General features: G+C 43.7%; 1 protein-coding gene across 1 annotated transcript in view; it reads right to left on the bottom strand.

Annotated features, from left to right (window-relative positions):
- Positions 1-620: 620 nt before the first annotated feature.
- Positions 621-17,490, bottom strand: part of IGF2BP3 (insulin like growth factor 2 mRNA binding protein 3) — a 162,915-nt gene continuing 146,045 nt past the window's right edge. The window contains exons 11-15 of the mRNA XM_001512312.4: positions 11,711-11,830; positions 9,338-9,412; positions 5,217-5,348; positions 3,844-3,957; positions 621-3,260 (exon numbers count right to left, since the gene is read on the bottom strand). Coding sequence (XP_001512362.1) covers positions 3,159-3,260; positions 3,844-3,957; positions 5,217-5,348; positions 9,338-9,412; positions 11,711-11,830 — 543 coding nt within the window. The 3' untranslated portion in view covers positions 621-3,158. The remainder of the gene's footprint in view (positions 3,261-3,843; positions 3,958-5,216; positions 5,349-9,337; positions 9,413-11,710; positions 11,831-17,490) is intronic.

The raw sequence follows: 17,490 nt of genomic DNA, 5'->3' as shown, positions 1-17,490 counted from the left end.
TGGTCTGCACACAGTAAGCGCTCAACTACGACTGCATGAATGAGTGGATGTAGGTGGAGAATGCAGTGGCTCTGATGGATATAGTGCGATCAGGAGGTTTAAGGATGAAGGGGGCAACTACACTGACAAGTTATTGGAGACAAAGCCCAAGCGCACATCCCCCTCAGTAACCCCCACCCTGAAAAGCTGAACTTGGTAGCAGTTGTGTGAGAGAAGATTAAAGAGCGAGGCCTGTTGGCCTTGCTCTGCATCCCTCCATTCGCTCCAGTAGCATCACAGTTTGCGGGACTTTGATTCTTAGTGAGTTCACAGGCTCAGAGCCCAACCGGTCACAGCCCCGGGGGCAGTGAGGGGGTGCTTGTGGACCCAGGCCCCTTTGGGCCACCTCTTACCTTCAGGGTGGAGCACCCCTTCTCACAACACTCCCATTGTTTCGTGGGTGGGTAGCACGGGAAGGACCACCACTTTGACCCAAGAGATGACGGTTTCGATCTGACCATGTCGCGTCCGTTCCTAGGCCCCCTGAATTCCAGCTAGAAAAGAACAGATGCCTCTGCCCATCGGCTTTAGCTTTACTCGGGTGAGTCTAATAAAAGCACACGCACACACACACCACTGCACCTAAGGATAGGAGTTAAACTCTTTATTCCATTCAGAGGCATCTGGCAAGTGGAGCTGCATTGGGGGGCACATTACAGATGAAAAATGATCCATACTTTGTGGATATTAAATTTCTTTACAGAAGAATTACTTCCTAGCTATTTCCAGATACTCCAAATGACCAAGTCTTAATTGAAAATAAAATGATTCACCACACTAACAGGCTAGAAATTCAAGAGAGATGACAGTATTTAAATCAGCAGATGTAAATGTAGCACCTATTTGCCAACAAACTTTATGGAAAACAAAGTCTCTCAAATGTTAAGAAGTAACGGTGGGCTTAAACGTGCCTCAACCAAAATCCAAAACACTAGTTCGTGACTGTAAATACTTCAGTAACACTAATTCATTTTAAGAAAAAAAAAATATCTAAACACTAGGTGAAGTTCACTGTCAGGAGGAAAAGAACTGTTCATTTCTCTGCTAAAACTACAACATAAGTTTGAGGGTTTTTAAACCAATTAATTAGTAAAGAAGAGATGCAGGAAAAACACTTCAGACCATTTTCAAAGTTATCTAATCTGTACAATAATGATCTTTGGGAAAAAAAATTAACTATTCTATGTAGAAATGCCTCTATTTCAATATGAATCTAAGAGGTAGATCAACAAAATGATGAAAAATGGTTTTGCTAGTTGTGCCCCTCAAATCAGTGCAGCATGGTGATGCTGATCATCTCATGCACAAAAACATCACAAAAAAAAAAAAAAAAGGTTCAGAGGTAATAGCATGGCTCTGTGTAGACCACACCCGCACGCACCCGCACACACCCATACACACAGCAGTCTTTATGCACCAAGTGTTGCCGCCACATTTCAAAACTGAGGTAGACTGAAGTGTATTGTAGGAACTTGAATGTGTTGTGTCACCACAATCGTTACTCAAATTACATTCTGAAATGAAAAGGAAATTTGGTAGCTTTCCTGGTTTCCCTGCCTTTGATGATTTTGTTTATAAAACGGTCGGTTCAGAATGTGCATAAATCCTGCTGCATTCTATTGTAAGCCAGGCTAGGAGGTTTTTTTGCTTTTTTCTTTCCTTTAATAGCGTTTTCTACATGTTTCTTGTTTTTGTCGTTTTTGCTTAAAACCTTCAAAGTGGCTTAGTGTGGCCAATGACAGCGGCTCGTTTTCTTTAAATGTGGTCAAATCGGGTTTGACCTCCTCCCAACCCCCCCCTCCCCAACCCCCCGGTCGTCATAACGAAGCATTTAACGTTGTGGCCTGCTGCGAGCAGAGGCTCGACGGCCTCGGGAATGCCCAGCAGACGGTGTCCTATGAAAACTGAAGAAGATGAAGCTTGCTCTTTGAACAGAATGGCAAAGTCCAAATGGGCTGCACGTTTCAATGTAGCATCATTTCTTTAGGTAGTGATGGTCAAAGGCACAAAGGGTTCATGCATTCAATCAAATAGCACACACAAAAAATTCAGCCGCCTGCACCCACCTCAACTTTTCCCCAACCCCAGCCTCTTGCCATCACTCCCTTGTTCTGTTCCCAAAAAAAGTACCGTCACAAACTTTTTTCATCCCATCTTAAAAGAAAAAATAAACGGCATTGCTGCTCTCAGAACGTTGGCATCATTCAGTATCTTTAAACATTCACTGAATTTTTTTTTAAACAAATGATGGTGTCAGTCTCAGAAAACCTGAGGTTATTTTTTTCCAACTTACTCCCATCAGCCATCAGCTAGAAGCCACGCATACTCTATTCCCAGTAATCTCGCAGTCCTGGCTGGTGGCTGATCAAATTTTAAATTTTTTTTTAAAAAAATAAAATGCTCAAGAACTATTAGCTTTATAAAGTATACAAAATACCAAAAAAAAAAAAGAGCAAAAAAAGGAACAATTTTTCATTGAGGTACTAAATGCCTGAGGTAGTTTAGTAAAAAATGCATATTTATCTTTTCATGCCCTGGACAACACCATGCAACACTTCCCTTAGGTTATTCTTGGCAGTGTTAGGTAAAAATGCAACCAATCATTTAAAAAAATGCCATTTTCTTTAACATTGGGTTTAGCATGTAAACTCTTGTTAATATCTCAGCTCTAATTCTAACCCACCCGGTAAGCCCACCCAACTAATTTTGTTTTTTTTTGTTTTTTTATGCAACTGGACCTATAAGAGCAATGCCTTTTTTTTTTTAACCAGTAAACTCAGAAGAGAAAGCTTCATTAAACCAAGTTCTAAAATTGCTGGGGATTATTAAGAACAATAAAAAAAAACTAGCAAATTTATGCTAAGTTGTGAGAGTAGAACAAAAGGGAAGTGAAGGGGTCCTTATTTTTTTTAAAGCTGGGTTTCAAAAGTTTGAGAGAGCATAAAGAATACATTCTCACAGAGACAGGAGTTCAAAGGTTGCCTGGTCCTCAAACAAGCGACTGGCTAGGTGGAACTTCTGCATGTCACTTCCCGACAGGTGTGTGTCACCCATCTGTCTTTTACGCAGTCTGTCTTTGGTCTGGCATCTGTCTCTGTGATGGGCCATTTCCTGAACCTTTACTTTCGTCTGGGCTGAGGCTGTCCGCTCTGCGCCGTCTTCTGCTGCTGTTGCTGCCTTCTCACCTGGGCCAGGATCTCCTGGATTTTTCTCTGGGCAAGCTGAAAGAGGACACGGTCTCTTACCGTGGTACCATCGATCGTTCAGTCGGACTTATGGGGCGCTTACAGGGGTGCACAGTGCCGTACTAAGCACTTGGGAGAGTACCATCAACAGAGCGGTCTAGAGGACATTTATGGTTACCCAACCGCTATTTCACTCCCCCACCTTCCTCCCGATTCTCCAAGGGAGCTCCCCGCCACCAACAACCCAAACGCCCAGCCCTCTGAAGGGGGTTGCTCTGGATGCCGGAGAAGCAGCGTGGCTTCGTGGATCAAGCACTGGCCTGGGAGTCGAAAGGACCCGGGTTCTAATCCTAGGCTCTGCCATGTGTCTGGTGTGTGACTGTGGGCAAGTCACTTCACTGGGCCTCCGTGACCTCATCTGTAAAATGGGGATTAAGACTAAACCCACAGGGACTGTGTCCAACCTGATTACCGTGTTTCTACCCCAGAGCTTAGAAGAGTCCTTGGCACATAGTAAGTGTTTAACAAGGACCATTATTATTATTGTTCGTAATCTTATTATCGCAAGACTGTGGGCATCCACATCACTGGGAAGCAAGGAGGAAGATGTGCTTCTTACCTGGCATGCATAGAAATGGCCCGTTATTTTGACAACCACTTGGTCGTTCTCATCAGGTGTCTGGTCACGAGGAACTACAACTTCTGCACTGGTCAAATTCTGTAGTTCATTTACCTGCAAGGGAACCAGTCTGTGAAACATTAGAAGTCTCAGAGAGCCCAGGTGTTTCCCTGCCAGGGATTTTTGCCCCCACTGAGCAGTCCCAAGACTCTTCACCCACCCTAGGAGATCCGCTGGCTTGAAGGAGAGGAGGGGATGTGTTTACATGAAGGGACCTTTGCCACCATCCCACAGCCTTCTGGTTCTTTCACAACCAGGTACACCGCTGAGGGGGTAACGTATGTGGGTTTGCTTTGGAGGTGGGGAGGTGGGGGAGAGGAAGGAAGAAGAAAAGACATATTTTGTGCCGGACCATGTGCTCATATGGTACAAAACGGACCACGCTGCTTGATTAATAGTGCTTAAATACCGTAACTAAAGAATGGGCAGTTTCACCACCCTGTTCTGAAGCTGAACCTACATGCCTTGTGGTATAGTCCTACAGATTCCATGCCTGTGTGTGGGGGATACCTGAACATACTGTCTAGAAAAGAAACTATTTCAAGACACTACGAATAGGTCGCCAGGCATAAGTGACTAAGGAAGGGTGAGGAATCTAAGCTTTTCCTCACTGTCCACCCTTATTTTCTTCCTCCTACCCAACTGGAGACGGGAAATTAACGTACATCCCACATCCACATCAGAAACACACCTCTTGAAGGCCAATGTTACAGTTCTCTCATGCTAAGAGTCGCTCATTCTAAATGCTCTACAGCTATTGGTTATGGTCAGAATAACTTGTTTTTACAGTAGGTGGCATTAGTCACTCGGGAATTAAGATCCCAGGAACCATGCATCTCTTCTTTACGAATTAGTTTAAAACCCTCAATTTTATGTTGCAGATGGAGCAGAGAAATGAAAGGGCTGGTCAGTGAAGGGGCCACGGTTCAGTTAGGGTCATCCATGTGCAAAGTTATAGATTTAAAAACTGTAACGCACATTTTTAGAGGATCCTGCCTCAAAACCCCCCTACCCTCCGCCACTTGTCAGCTGTGTGACTGTGGGCAAGTCACTTAACTTCTCTGTGCCTCAGTTACCTCATCTGTAAAATGGGGATTAACTTTGAGCCTCATGTGGGACAACCTGATTCCCTGAATCTACCCCAGCGCTTAGAACAGTGCTCTGCACATAGTAAGCGCTTAACAAATACCAACATTATTATTATTACCCATCAGGAATGGCAACAGCCAGAAGTCACTGGCCACCCCGAACGCCCCAGAACACCACCTTCTTTTCCCTTTCAAAACATGAGATGGATTTTCTGAAGTACTTGCCGTTTTGCCTCCTTTACCAATGACTCGACCAGCAGCATAAGATGGCACTTTTATATGAGCTTCAAGTTTCACTTCTTCTTTAGGTCCAAAGAAGTTTTCTTCTTTAAGCTTCCCGTAGATTCTTCCTTGAGCCTATGAGATGAAAATACATCATCAACTGGTTGATGCTCTGCACCAACTGCATGACACTGGATCATTGCCAAATAAAAAAAACAAGGGCAATGGGTAAAAGGCTTCTCCAAATAACAATCTGAAGCTACGGTTATAAAACCGGATCTTACGAGGGCCCATGTAGTCATTTCTAGAGCTGCAGAGAGATACTTGAGGTCAAAGAGGAAGAGCCCCACACACTGTGCTCTCCAATTAATTGAGTGGTTTGAGCAAAAGCAATAAACATTTAAAAAAAAAAGGCAACAGGACAAAACTTGGAATTTGGTGGGAAATGTGCTCAAAAGAAGCAGCAGCTGTCCAGAAATCTGGATGCTTACCACTCACCCCTGAAAATGGAGTCACCCAGTATCCAAATGACACTCAGGTATTTGAACTGCTATATCCCTTAGCCTGCTTCACTGGCCTGCCATAACATTACCTATACTGCCAGGCACTCAATCAGTCAATCCTATTTGAGCACTTAACTTTGTGCAGAGTACTCTACTAAGCACTTGGGAGCATACAGTAAGCAGCATGTGGATAAAGCGCGGGTCTGGGAGTCATAAAGACCTGGGCTCTAATCCCATCTCGGCCACTTGTCTGCTGTGTGACCTTAGGCAAGTCATTTCAGTGTGCCTTGGTTATCTCAACTGTAAAATGGGGATTAACCATGACTACACATGGGACATGGATTCTCTTCAACCTAATAAACTTGTATTTACAGTGTCTGGCACGTAGTAAGTGCCTAACAACGTGGCTCAGTGGAAAGAGCACGGGCTTGGGAGTCAGAGGTCATGGGTTCAAATCCTGGATCTGCCACTTGTCAGCTGTGTGACTGTGGGCAAGTCACTTAACTTCTCTGGGCCTCAGTTACCTCATCTGTAAAATGGGGATTGAGACTGTAAGCCTTATGTGGGACAAGCTGATTACCCTGTATCTACCCCAGCGCTTAGAACAGTGCTCTGCACATAGTAAGCGCTTAACAAATACCAACATTATCATCATTATTATTATTAACAAATGCTATTAAAAAAACACAAAAAGTTTACAGTCTAGAGGGCAAGGAGGGAGAAAATGTTTCCTCTCCCAAGAACCTGCCTACTAAAAAAGAACCCTACACTCCTTAAATAAAGCTCAGTTGCCATATAAGCCATGTTTTCATTTCTTGCCGTACACTCTCAAAGACTCATGGAAACACTGCCCATTTAAAAAACTTAAGAAACTTCCTCTACTGAAAGCACTTCCCACTTAGTTCCTTCAGTTGGCTCACCTCAATTTTGTTACACTGCCTAAAAAGAGCCAGTAGAAACCTTTCTTTAAACATATCAAAACCCCACAAAATTTGACATATTTCACCCTTCCACTGAAGTTAGCTACTTGTTGCCTTACCCAGGGAGGCTCCTAAAATTAACCGCTCAGTGTTTTTCACTCAGTAACCAGTGTTTCCTCAAAAGGAATGAACAGTTTAATTCCACTAATTGCCCAAAGGAAGTGTTCCAAGTCATCTCATCTATATGGTTGAAATGGCCACATGTTCATAAAATGAGATGAGGGCTGGGAGGAGGAAGGAGATGTAGGGAAGGTGGGGAACAGATAGTAATAATGAATACCAGTAATAATAATTACACTATTTGTAAAGCGCTCGCTGTGTGCCAGGCACTGTATTAAGCGGCTGCGGTGGATACAAGCAAATTGTGCTGGACACAGTCCCTGTCCCACATAGGGCTCACAGTCGTGATCCCCATTTCAAAGATAACGTAACTGAGAAAGTGAAGTGACTTGCCCAAGTTCACAAAGCAGACAATTGACAGCTGGGATTAGAACCCAGGTCCTTCTGGCTCCCAGGCCACTGCTCTATCCACTATGCCATTCGGCTTCCCAATGACAGTGACGCCCCAAATCGGCCCATTAAATACTGCTGTGTTTGGTTTAAGCCTCTGCCCACCCCGGGGGATGGTCGGGGGAGGGGGGGCCAGTGGCCCTCCTGTCGTGACAAGCCAACTGTTTACAGGTTAATTTACCAAGAGAGTCAGGTGTGCAAATAAACTTGGATGTCAATATTTGTATTTAAATAGGGGTAGTGTTAAAAAATTGAAGGACAGGGAGGAGGAACACAGGCTTCCCAACCTCCCAGATATGCAAACAATTTAACAGTAACAGTAAATCCTTTTCTTTGAAAGGCTATGCAAGTGAGAAATCTCAGCAGTAGTTGGGTTATAATAGGAAACAGTTCTGGCCAGAAAGTTGGGGTGAAATGCAAACACTCTTGCTAACTCTTTCTATGTAACTAAGCAAATTCTCAGATTTCCAGAAATCACCATGAAGCATTCAAAGCGGCAAAGGGAAAAGGCAGCTTTCTGCTCAAGGTCAAAGCAACCATAAACCCAAACACAGTTGGCTCAAAACCAACAATCCCATTGAAACATGCACAAGAGAGACTTTGCGCCTAAGTTGTGAAACAAGTCACTTATCAAGTGTCCAGCTCATTTCAATTGTGCGACTATGGATCGTGCCATAATTTCTAGTGAAAGAAGTCATTCTCGACCCTTCTGTTTTAGAAGTTGCCATGGAAGCCGAGCAAAGATAGAATAATAATTATACCAGTGATATTTGTTAAGTGCTTACTGTGTTCCAAGCACTGCTCAAAGCACTGGGGTATATGCAAGGTAAACAGCTTGGACACGGTCCCTTCCATGCAATGCAACTGTATTTATTGAGCGCTTACTGTGTGCACAGCACTGTACTAAGCGCTTGGAAAGTACAATTCGGCAAAAGATAGAGACAATTCTTACCCAACAACGGACTCACAGTCTAGAAGAGGGGAGACAGACATCAAAACAAGTACAGGCCCTACCAGCCCCTGCTTACCAATACACTAGAGCCCTGCTATGGGATTTTCACAGGCCCAGTGTTCGGAAGCTTTATGGGTGGGGGGTGTGTGGAAGGGGTGGAAGCTTCCCGAACGAAAACTTCCCAGAATGTGTCCAGACAGAGTCAGAGAGATGGCGGTTTTGGGGGCAGACTGGGAGACAAGGAGGTGTCTGTAACAAAGGGGCTGTGGGGGACATGGAGGAGGCAGATCCCGGGCCAGGGTGGAGGGGGCGAGGAGGAGGGAATGGACGGGATGGGAGGAAGAAGGCGCATCCAGTCGGGGAGGAGAGGAGAGAGGGGAACGATGGTGATCGGGGTCGGAAAGGAGAAGGGAGGCCCGGGCTTCCCCGCCTCGGAGATGGGGGCTGGATCGGTTCTTCCCGAGGTCTGGAAGCGACGCACCGGGGCTGAAGAGGAGCTGGGCCGGAGCCAGGGCGGTGAATGGAAAAATAACGGCCGGATCCGGCTCTACAAGGCCAGTCTGGCCCCCTGGGCTGCCCCTTCGGAGCCGGAAGGGTCGCTCGATTGGGCTCCGAGGGGGTGAGTGTCCGGTAGGCCCACATGGGGCTCACAATCTTAATCCCCATTTTACAGATCAGGGAACTGAGACACAGAGAAGTGAGTGACTTGCCCAAGGCCACACAGCACACAAGTGGTGGAGCTGGGTCTAGAACCCCGGTTGTTCTGACTCCCTGTCCCAAGCTTTATCCATTAGACCATGCTGCTTCTCATAGAGCCCCTGTCCCATATGGGACTCACCTTCTAAGTAGAAGGGAAACAGGTTTTGAGTCCCCATTTTACAGGTGAGGAAACCTGAGGCCCAGAGTGTTTGAGTGATTTGCTTAAAGTCCACACAGCAGGGACCAGAACCCGAGCGTGAACCTGAGTAAAGAAATATGAAATCTCGCCTGTCTTCAAGGCAACCATTTGGAGGAAAAGCAAAGGCAAGAGTTTCTGGATACCAAGGACTCTTTTCCTACCCAATCTTTATCAACTGTATTCTTTAGGGAAAACATTGAGGTGATTTCCCGCCCCGCCATCCTTAAGGATATCATCACGCTATCGTGTATTGATACAAACCTTTATGTCATAGAACCTACCTTAAACTGAGCCTCTGGTGGTCCTGTGATTATCACTACTCTCAGCTTTGCATCCGGTCCTTCAGCGGGTGCAATCTGCAATACAAAGTCCCCATCAACTGGGTTCAGGTAAACTGCTGAAGTTAGCAGCAAGCACAACTAGGCAGGAACTGGGAGGAGGCTCTTAATAAATGGATTTAGCAAAGGGCTATTCAGAGAGGAAAACTTTTCCGCTACAAGAAAGCTGGACTGAATTCTTACTGTGTACCCTCTGCAAATCAAAAGAGGAAATGCCACCCTCTGAAATGAATACTGAAGATGGAACAGTCTAAGCTTACCGCCTAGTTTTGGGATACAGAGGAAATCAGAATGAACTCTAGAAATCATGACACTTTGAAGTCCGAAAGATCTGAAGAAAATTACTTTTTTGCAATGAACCTTCAGACTCAAGTTCAGATAGTATTAAATAATTAAAGTTTATTTCTGGCAACGTGGTTAAATCTTTTGTTGACTTCAACTATCACTTTTAATGGTGGGTCTAATATTATATAGTAATTACTGACTAGACAATGTATTAAAGATGAAAAACACTCCTATGCCCGTAGCTGGGATCACATTCTTCAATATTTAACAGCTGTGGTTTTAATTCATCAGGCTGTGACGGTATCCTTTTCACTCAACTTAAGTTTTTCACATAACTACTCATATTACAGCCCATGCTCAAAGGAAAATAGTTTTGCACATTACTGCCTAAATTAAATCCTAATACTCTGCATCTAAGCAGTTGCCAACACCCTACATTCATTTCACTAACCTAACAGAGGGAAGACACAGGGCAGGCAAAATTCACAATACATAAGGATGTTGTTTCTTGACACTGCAGATATTTTAAGATATCTTCATGACATCCATACTGACATCCTCAATACAGCCATAGATTGCATTTTCTTCCTGACTGCAGAGGTTAATACTTGTTATTTTAAGAAATATTTGTCTTGGTTTACCTGTGCAAGGTCCGAGATAGAAAGGATGAATTTTCCTAGCCTCGACTAATAGAATTTTGAAAAAATGAACCTGTGCTTGAAATGGGTCTTTGTTGAGCAAAGGTAAATTCAAATACAAACATGAATCTTGTCTCATAACCTCAAAGAGGGATACACACTGTTTAGCAGCACTAAATGGGCATTTCACCTGTGGTAAAGAGTCGAGTTAAAGGAGAAAGGACGCATCCCATTACCCACTCAGCTGAAGTAACATCATCTTGTAAGCACATTCAGAGCACGTTTCCAAGGGCTTATGAAGTTAACCCCTCTACTCAGAATTGTTTAATTTAAAAATTTACCAATTTCTGATGATGGTATAAGGTTTTATATGGGTTTCAAATGAGATCATCATCATTTATGTATTTCACTCCCCCTGTACACCCAAGTTCAGTCATTCATTCAGTCGTATTTATTGAGCACTTACTTTGTGCAGAGCACTGTACTATGCACTTGGGAGAGTACACTATAACAATAGACACAGTCCCTTTCCACAACAAGCTTACAGTCTGCAGCTTACTGTCAAGTCCAGCATTACACTGAGTGTCAACCTGACTCAGTGACGCCCTGACTTGCTCCCTTTGTTCTTTACCCCTCGCAGTCCCACAGCACTTCTGTACACATCTGTCATTTATTTATCAGTATTGATGTCGGCCTCCCCCCTCTAGACTGTAAGCTCACTGTGGACAGGGAATGTATCCGTTTATTATTGTACTGTATTTTCCCAAGCGCTTAGTACAGTGCTCCGCACACAATAAGTGTACAATATATATAACTGAATGAACCGAGCCTGCATTTCTCTCTGAAGGGTCAGGTCCTGGGTGAGAAAAAGCCAAGATGCCTTATTAACCAAGGCCCTCAAGTAGCCTGGATGGCTCACACTATCTATTCTTTTAAGTGGCACCTCAGACACGCTAAACCATGCGAGTTCTCAATAAATATCATCAATGGCAAGGACATTCAGGTAAAGAGCTAGAGCTCAAAGGTCTCAAAATTGATTCTTTGGGATTAAGTGAAATGCACTCAGTAGTTATGTGGAACTACCCTGTTCTCTTTGGAAGTCCAGTGCTCTCTGCTGTTGTTTTCAAAGGTGTGACAAATGGATTTTTTCCTGAGAAGTCAAAGCAACAAAGATAGCAAATGCTCTTTATACCTTGCAGTTTACACTTCAAAATGCGCATTAGATATGTCCAATTCCCTTACTGTGCTTGAGTCTTAAAAGACGGGGCTATTAAAAATATACCGGTCACATACGAGGAGGGGTGGGAGGCAGGATGCAATTTCTCTGGAACATGCTATCGAGACAGAGCTGCCTAAAGCATCAAGATTAAGTGATACAGAATCAAAACAGTACCTTAATAGAAGCTCCAGCAAAACGAGAAAGTTGTTTGATGTGTTGTCCCTGCTTGCCAATAATGGCTCCCACAGCCAAGGCTGGAATGAACAGATGAACAGTCTCTGATTCGGGTTGTTGCTGGAAGGGAAAAGACAAGAGGAAGTAAACGTTTGGGTTTGCTAAGGATCACATCAAGAAGCCACCCGCTCTATCTGGGGAGACTGTACTCTACACTGAGTGCTAATGGCAAAGTAAAGACAAGGGAGAAAAGGGCCTAATAATAATAATAATAATAATGTTGGTATTTGTTAAGCGCTTACTATGTGCCGAGCACTGTTCTAAGCGCTGGGGTAGACACAAGGGAATCAGGTTGTCCCACGTGGGGCTCACAGTCTTAATCCCCATTTTACAGATGAGGGAACTGAGGCACCGAGAAGTTAAGTGACTTGCCCAAAGTCACACAGCTGGCAAGTGGCAGAGCCGGGGTTCGAACCCATGACCTCTCACTCCAAAGCCCGTGCTCTTTCCAGTGAGCCACGCTGCCTAAGTGCCCCACATCAATCAGTGGCATTTGTTGAGCACTTACAATATGCAGAGCACTGTACTAAGCAGTTGGGAGAGTGTAATACAACAGGTTGGCAGAGGTACTCACAGTCTAGAGGGGCAGTACAATAACTGTCCATGGGATGATTTGGGGGCAGGCCTAATGTTGAGCAGGGAAACTCATTTTTAGCAGGATCTTGGAGGCAAATCTAATGAGAAGCAATGTGGCTCAGTAGAAAGAGCATGATCTTGGGAATCCACGGTCATGGGTTCGAATCCAGGCTCTGCCACTTGTCAGCTGTGTGACTGTGGGCAAGTCATTTAACTTCTCTGTGCCTCAGGTATCTGATCTGTAAAATGGGGATTAAGACCATGAGCCTCACGTGGGACAACCTGATTACCCTGTATCTACCCCAGTGCTTAAAACAGTGCTCTGCATGTAGTAAGCGCTTAACAAATACCAACAGTATTAATGTTATTTTGAGCCAAGTTATCTGAGTGTTGTTTCATGGGGATTGCCTATAGAAGAGCAAAATGGCAAACAACCAACAAAAACCCCATCCCCATGAATACTGTAATATATATACCAACCCCAGATTATAAAAGTCTTATGATGTCATGGGTATTTTAACATAGAAAATAGATTAAAATAATAATGATGATGATAATAGTACTTACTATGTGTCAAGCTCTTTACTAAGCAATACACAATCGTTTATACTGGAATAATCCCCAACACATCCCCCATGAATTGAATGGACAGATGAAAGATGACCCGAAAGCTTGCTGTAGGAAGGAAATGTGTCTACTGACTCTGTTGTATCATACGTGACCAACCGCTTAGTACATGTTCCGCATATGGTAAGTGCCCAATAAATACCATGGATTGATATCTTGTTTTTAGTCTAAGTAGATTGTGGGCAAAACTAACTAGGCTAAAGGTTAACGGAGTGAACTCTTTCTAGATTTCCTTTTTGTTTAATTGTGAAGGTAAATAACACTGAACTTCGCACATAAATTGCATAACAACCCTTAGGAGTTTCATAAATTTTATAGCTTCCTTTGTGTAGGAGTGATCTGGAATGATAAACAGCCAACTTTAAAACTGCCAGTGAGCCCTCTCTTGTGCAAGATTATGTAACAGTCAGATAGTTGGCAGCACTCCTAAAGACTAGCAAATTAAATGCTAGGTTGCTTTTCTACACGTAACAGTGTATTCTCAAAGACCTTAAAAATACATGTGGGGTTTCATTTGTTGTGTCTTTAAAGCACACCATTTAATGACATGATCAGCAGCATGCGTACTGAAAGAAAAAATGTTTTTAGCTATAGTGATCAATACTGATTTAGATGCCAGGATTGAATGAGAAGATTTCTGAGCCTCAGTCAAAGGAATCTGAGATTCTAACACAATCGGTTATTCTGCTCCATTTCAGTGAGCTTTGAAGAACCCTGAACTAAGTTCTCTAACATCACCCTTTTTTTAAATGGCTTTCAACTGCGGCATGGCCTAGTAAATAGAGAACGGGCCTGGGATCCAGAAGGTCGTAGGTTCGTAGGCTCCGCTACTTGTCTGCTGTATGGCTTTGGGCAAGTCACTTCACTTTTCTGGGCCTCAGTCACCTCATCTGTAAACTGGGGACTTCGACTGTGAGCCCACATGAGACAGAAACTGTGTCCAACCTGATTTAAATACAATTATTATTATTACCTCTTGTTCTTATTTTCCCCTTCTTGGTCTTAACATTGTTTATTAATCATCATCATCATCATCATCTTCATCGGGATTTGTTAAGCATCTATTACCAGCCAAGCATGTACTAAATGCTGGATTTGATATAGATAATCAAGTTGGACACAACCAAATTACATAGTTCCAGATTTTCTATTCTTATAGCCTGCACTTTTGCCAACCTACATAAAACTCCCAGTGCATCCCAGAAATCACAACATCCTCACAAAGAGCCACAGGATGTCTGTACTTCTTACAAAGGCTATATCTATTTATTGTGCTTTCAAATGTGTGGTCTAAGAATTGGGTCAGGTAAGGGCTGGCTCTGAACTCAGGAGCATGACACAGAAGTGCACAGGGACCTAGCTCATTTCATTTTCACTTGCCCTGCCTACTGACAGATACAAGAAGGTAACAAAGCCCAGGATGTGTGTGTGTGTGTGTGTGTGTGTGTGTGTGTGTGTGTGCGCGTGTGCACGCGCGCACTGGGGGGGAACGGGGATGGAAAGGGACCAGACACATTTCAAGGTGAAAAAAATAAGAACATGCCTAGAGTCCACATAACACCATTTATGAATTTTGTGCCTTCCAAATATTTTCAACTTTACAGTAAACAAAGTACACACCCTACAAATTTAGAACACTGGGGGAAACCCAAACCATTACTTTCTACTAAAGCCTTCAATTAATGAACCATTTGCTCATATTTCTGAAAGACATATTTCACCTCCCCATGCTTGGTGTAATCTGGTGAAGGTCTCCTATCGTCCTATTCATCCACAGCAAATAACCTCCTGTTATTCAGAAAGTAACTGCTTTTTTTTTCCCCACGCATGCAAAGCCCATCTTCTCCAAAATCTCTGGACTAAGCAGTAAGTCACTAAACCCTTCTCTAATCAGACTTCATCTGCTGGAAGTCCCAAAATCTAATTTATTAAGTTGTGTTCCACATTTTTTCGGTTTAGTTCCACATTCACTGCAGTCTGGCATAGAAATGAATTCACTTTCATGTCATTTCTTCAACAGATAGTCCTACCCAGGAGTTTAAGTTCAATTTAACACCAGAGACTTCCTTCTCTGGAATCACATCTCCTCCAAGAATTCTTCCCCGGCTAATTTCTGTCCTATCCCCCCGAAATCAGTGTATATTCCCCTAACTACCATATCACCATCCCATCTCAACTACACAGTTGTGTACTAACAATCACCTATAGCACTTCTCTACATATCGGCTTACCAGACTAACTTAACCACTAGCTCACACATATAGTCACTTAATTCTAGCCACAGATTATTTCTGGGTCTGGGTTCTTCAACAGATTTTAAATTAGTTCTATTGTATTCTCGAGGGCTTAGTATGGTGCTCTGGAGAGCAGGCACTCAAATACTGTTTTTCAATTTATGGGTTTTTTTCCATGTATGGTATTTTCCAGGCACTGTTCTAAGCGCTGTACTAGCAACTAACTAGTTTTCCTTTTGCTAACAAAACCTGAGGGAGCTAAGGAAAGAGAAGCCAGAAGCCAGGATGACATATCTGTGGTTCAGTGGAAAGAGCCTGGGCTTGGGAGTCAGAGGTCATGGGTTCAAAACTCGGCTCTGCCACTTGTCAGCTGTGTGCCTGTGGGCAAGTCACTTAACTTCTCTGTGCCCCAGTTCCCTCATCTGCAAAATGGGGATTAAGACTGTGAGCCTCATGTGGGATAACCTGATTACCCTGTATCTACCCCAGCACTTAGAACAGTGCTCTGCACATAGTAAGTGCTTAACAAATACCAACATTATTAGTATTATTATTATTATCTGTTTTTCAAAGATTTCTGGGAGAGAGTACATGTCCGGAGAGTACGGGGTACCCTCGTGATGACATCTCACTCTTGCAATTCCCAAACACCAACTTGTCCAAGTTCTTCAGAAACATGTAAGACATCCTTGTGCCGCACAGATCTCCTTCTCAGGATGCAACTTCATCATTCTGCTTTCCAGGAATGTCTGCTCAGCTCAATTCCATCAGAGTTTTCCCCACAAATCCCTCTCCCTTGTCAAGCAGAACTAAGAATACAACCCAGTTAGGAGAAAATATCTGAATTTCCGATCTTGGCTTCTGGATAACTACATGGTGGTCCAGTTAAATAGAATTCCCCACTAGCTCCCTGCTACCTTCAATGCATCACTTCAGAAAAACTACCATCTCAATATCTCTCTTCAGTCATCTGCCCTGTCCTCCTGAGTGAAGTTGTTTTGTGGATACACGGTCCATGTTTTTGGAGGTAATGCTAAATAAACCAGAGGTCTCCCGTAATACACTGGTAGCTTTTATGTGGGACAGGGACTATGTCCAATCCAATTAGTTTGCATCTACTCCAGAGCTTAGTACAGTGCCTGGCACAGCTATTATTATTAATAATATTAATTATGTACCACACATTAACAATAATAAAAATGGTTGTGATTTTCCTCACTTTGTTTTTTTTTTCTCACTGACACCACAAGTTCTATTTTAGAAGTTTACTACAATCTCAAGAGCCAGCTGACAAAGCAGCAGATTAGGCTGCTAATCATGTCTTCATTCTGTGGCATTTTAAGTACTTTCTGCAAACAGATTTGTTATTCTTAGCATCGAGAAAAGAGATAAAAATATTTTCCTAAGATGAACCAAAACCTTCCTTTTTGAAGGGTGGACAATTGCACGCAATTTCCATTTGTCAAGTTAGGAAGCCAGGGGCCAGAACAAAGAAACAACAGATAGAGAGTGATAAGGAGGTCTTTGTATGAAGAAAGATTCCACTGCCAGAGCTGCAAGCAGGCACGGTTACAGTTTGAACTGTGGCCCCACTGGCACACGAGTCAGTGGAGAGCTAAGGAGGCTATTCTGCCCAGAAACGGTTATAGCACAGAGAAGAGAGACAGCTGCTCCGGGCCTCTGCTCACCACCTTCCCATTTCACTCCCCACAAAGTATTGATGGCTCCCCCATGGCTCCGCCCCCACCATCCCTATTTCCTCCTCTCAGAGGAATCCTAAAATCATATTTGCTTTCTTCCCCACCAACCTCTGGGGCCTTTGGTTGGGCACCACAAACGTTAACCCCATCAGGCCTGCCACAGGGTCCTCCCCAAAAGAATGCTAAGGACCCTGCCTCGCGTGGACAACTGGGGGCCTTGTCTTTCACCATCATTCCTAGCAGGATTGGCAAGAGGGAACCGATCCAAAGTGAGACTCGGGCAAAAGGGGAAACATTGGGAAGACAGACATTGTATAATAGGCATCTTGGCAGGCCGGGGGAGGAAAACACAATAGGGAGGGAAAATGTGTGGAAGGGGTATATACTACGCCCCTCTAACACAAATCACACATTCAGGGCACTTTTTCTGTTTTTGGCTTTCAAAATATGGGTATTTCAACCCACTTTTGGTTCTCCCAAAGCCAACCTTCCAACTGGGCTTTGCTTTCGACTCTCCTGCCTCTACCCTCGTTCACAGTTTCCCTCGGCTTGACTCTCCTCCCCGACCTCACCCAAATCCTTT

The sequence above is a fragment of the Ornithorhynchus anatinus genome, chromosome 8, assembly GCF_004115215.2.
Source record: "Ornithorhynchus anatinus isolate Pmale09 chromosome 8, mOrnAna1.pri.v4, whole genome shotgun sequence".
NCBI lineage: Eukaryota > Metazoa > Chordata > Mammalia > Monotremata > Ornithorhynchidae > Ornithorhynchus > Ornithorhynchus anatinus.
Note: the sequence above shows the minus strand (reverse complement) of the source record. Positions and strands in the feature narration are given on the sequence as shown.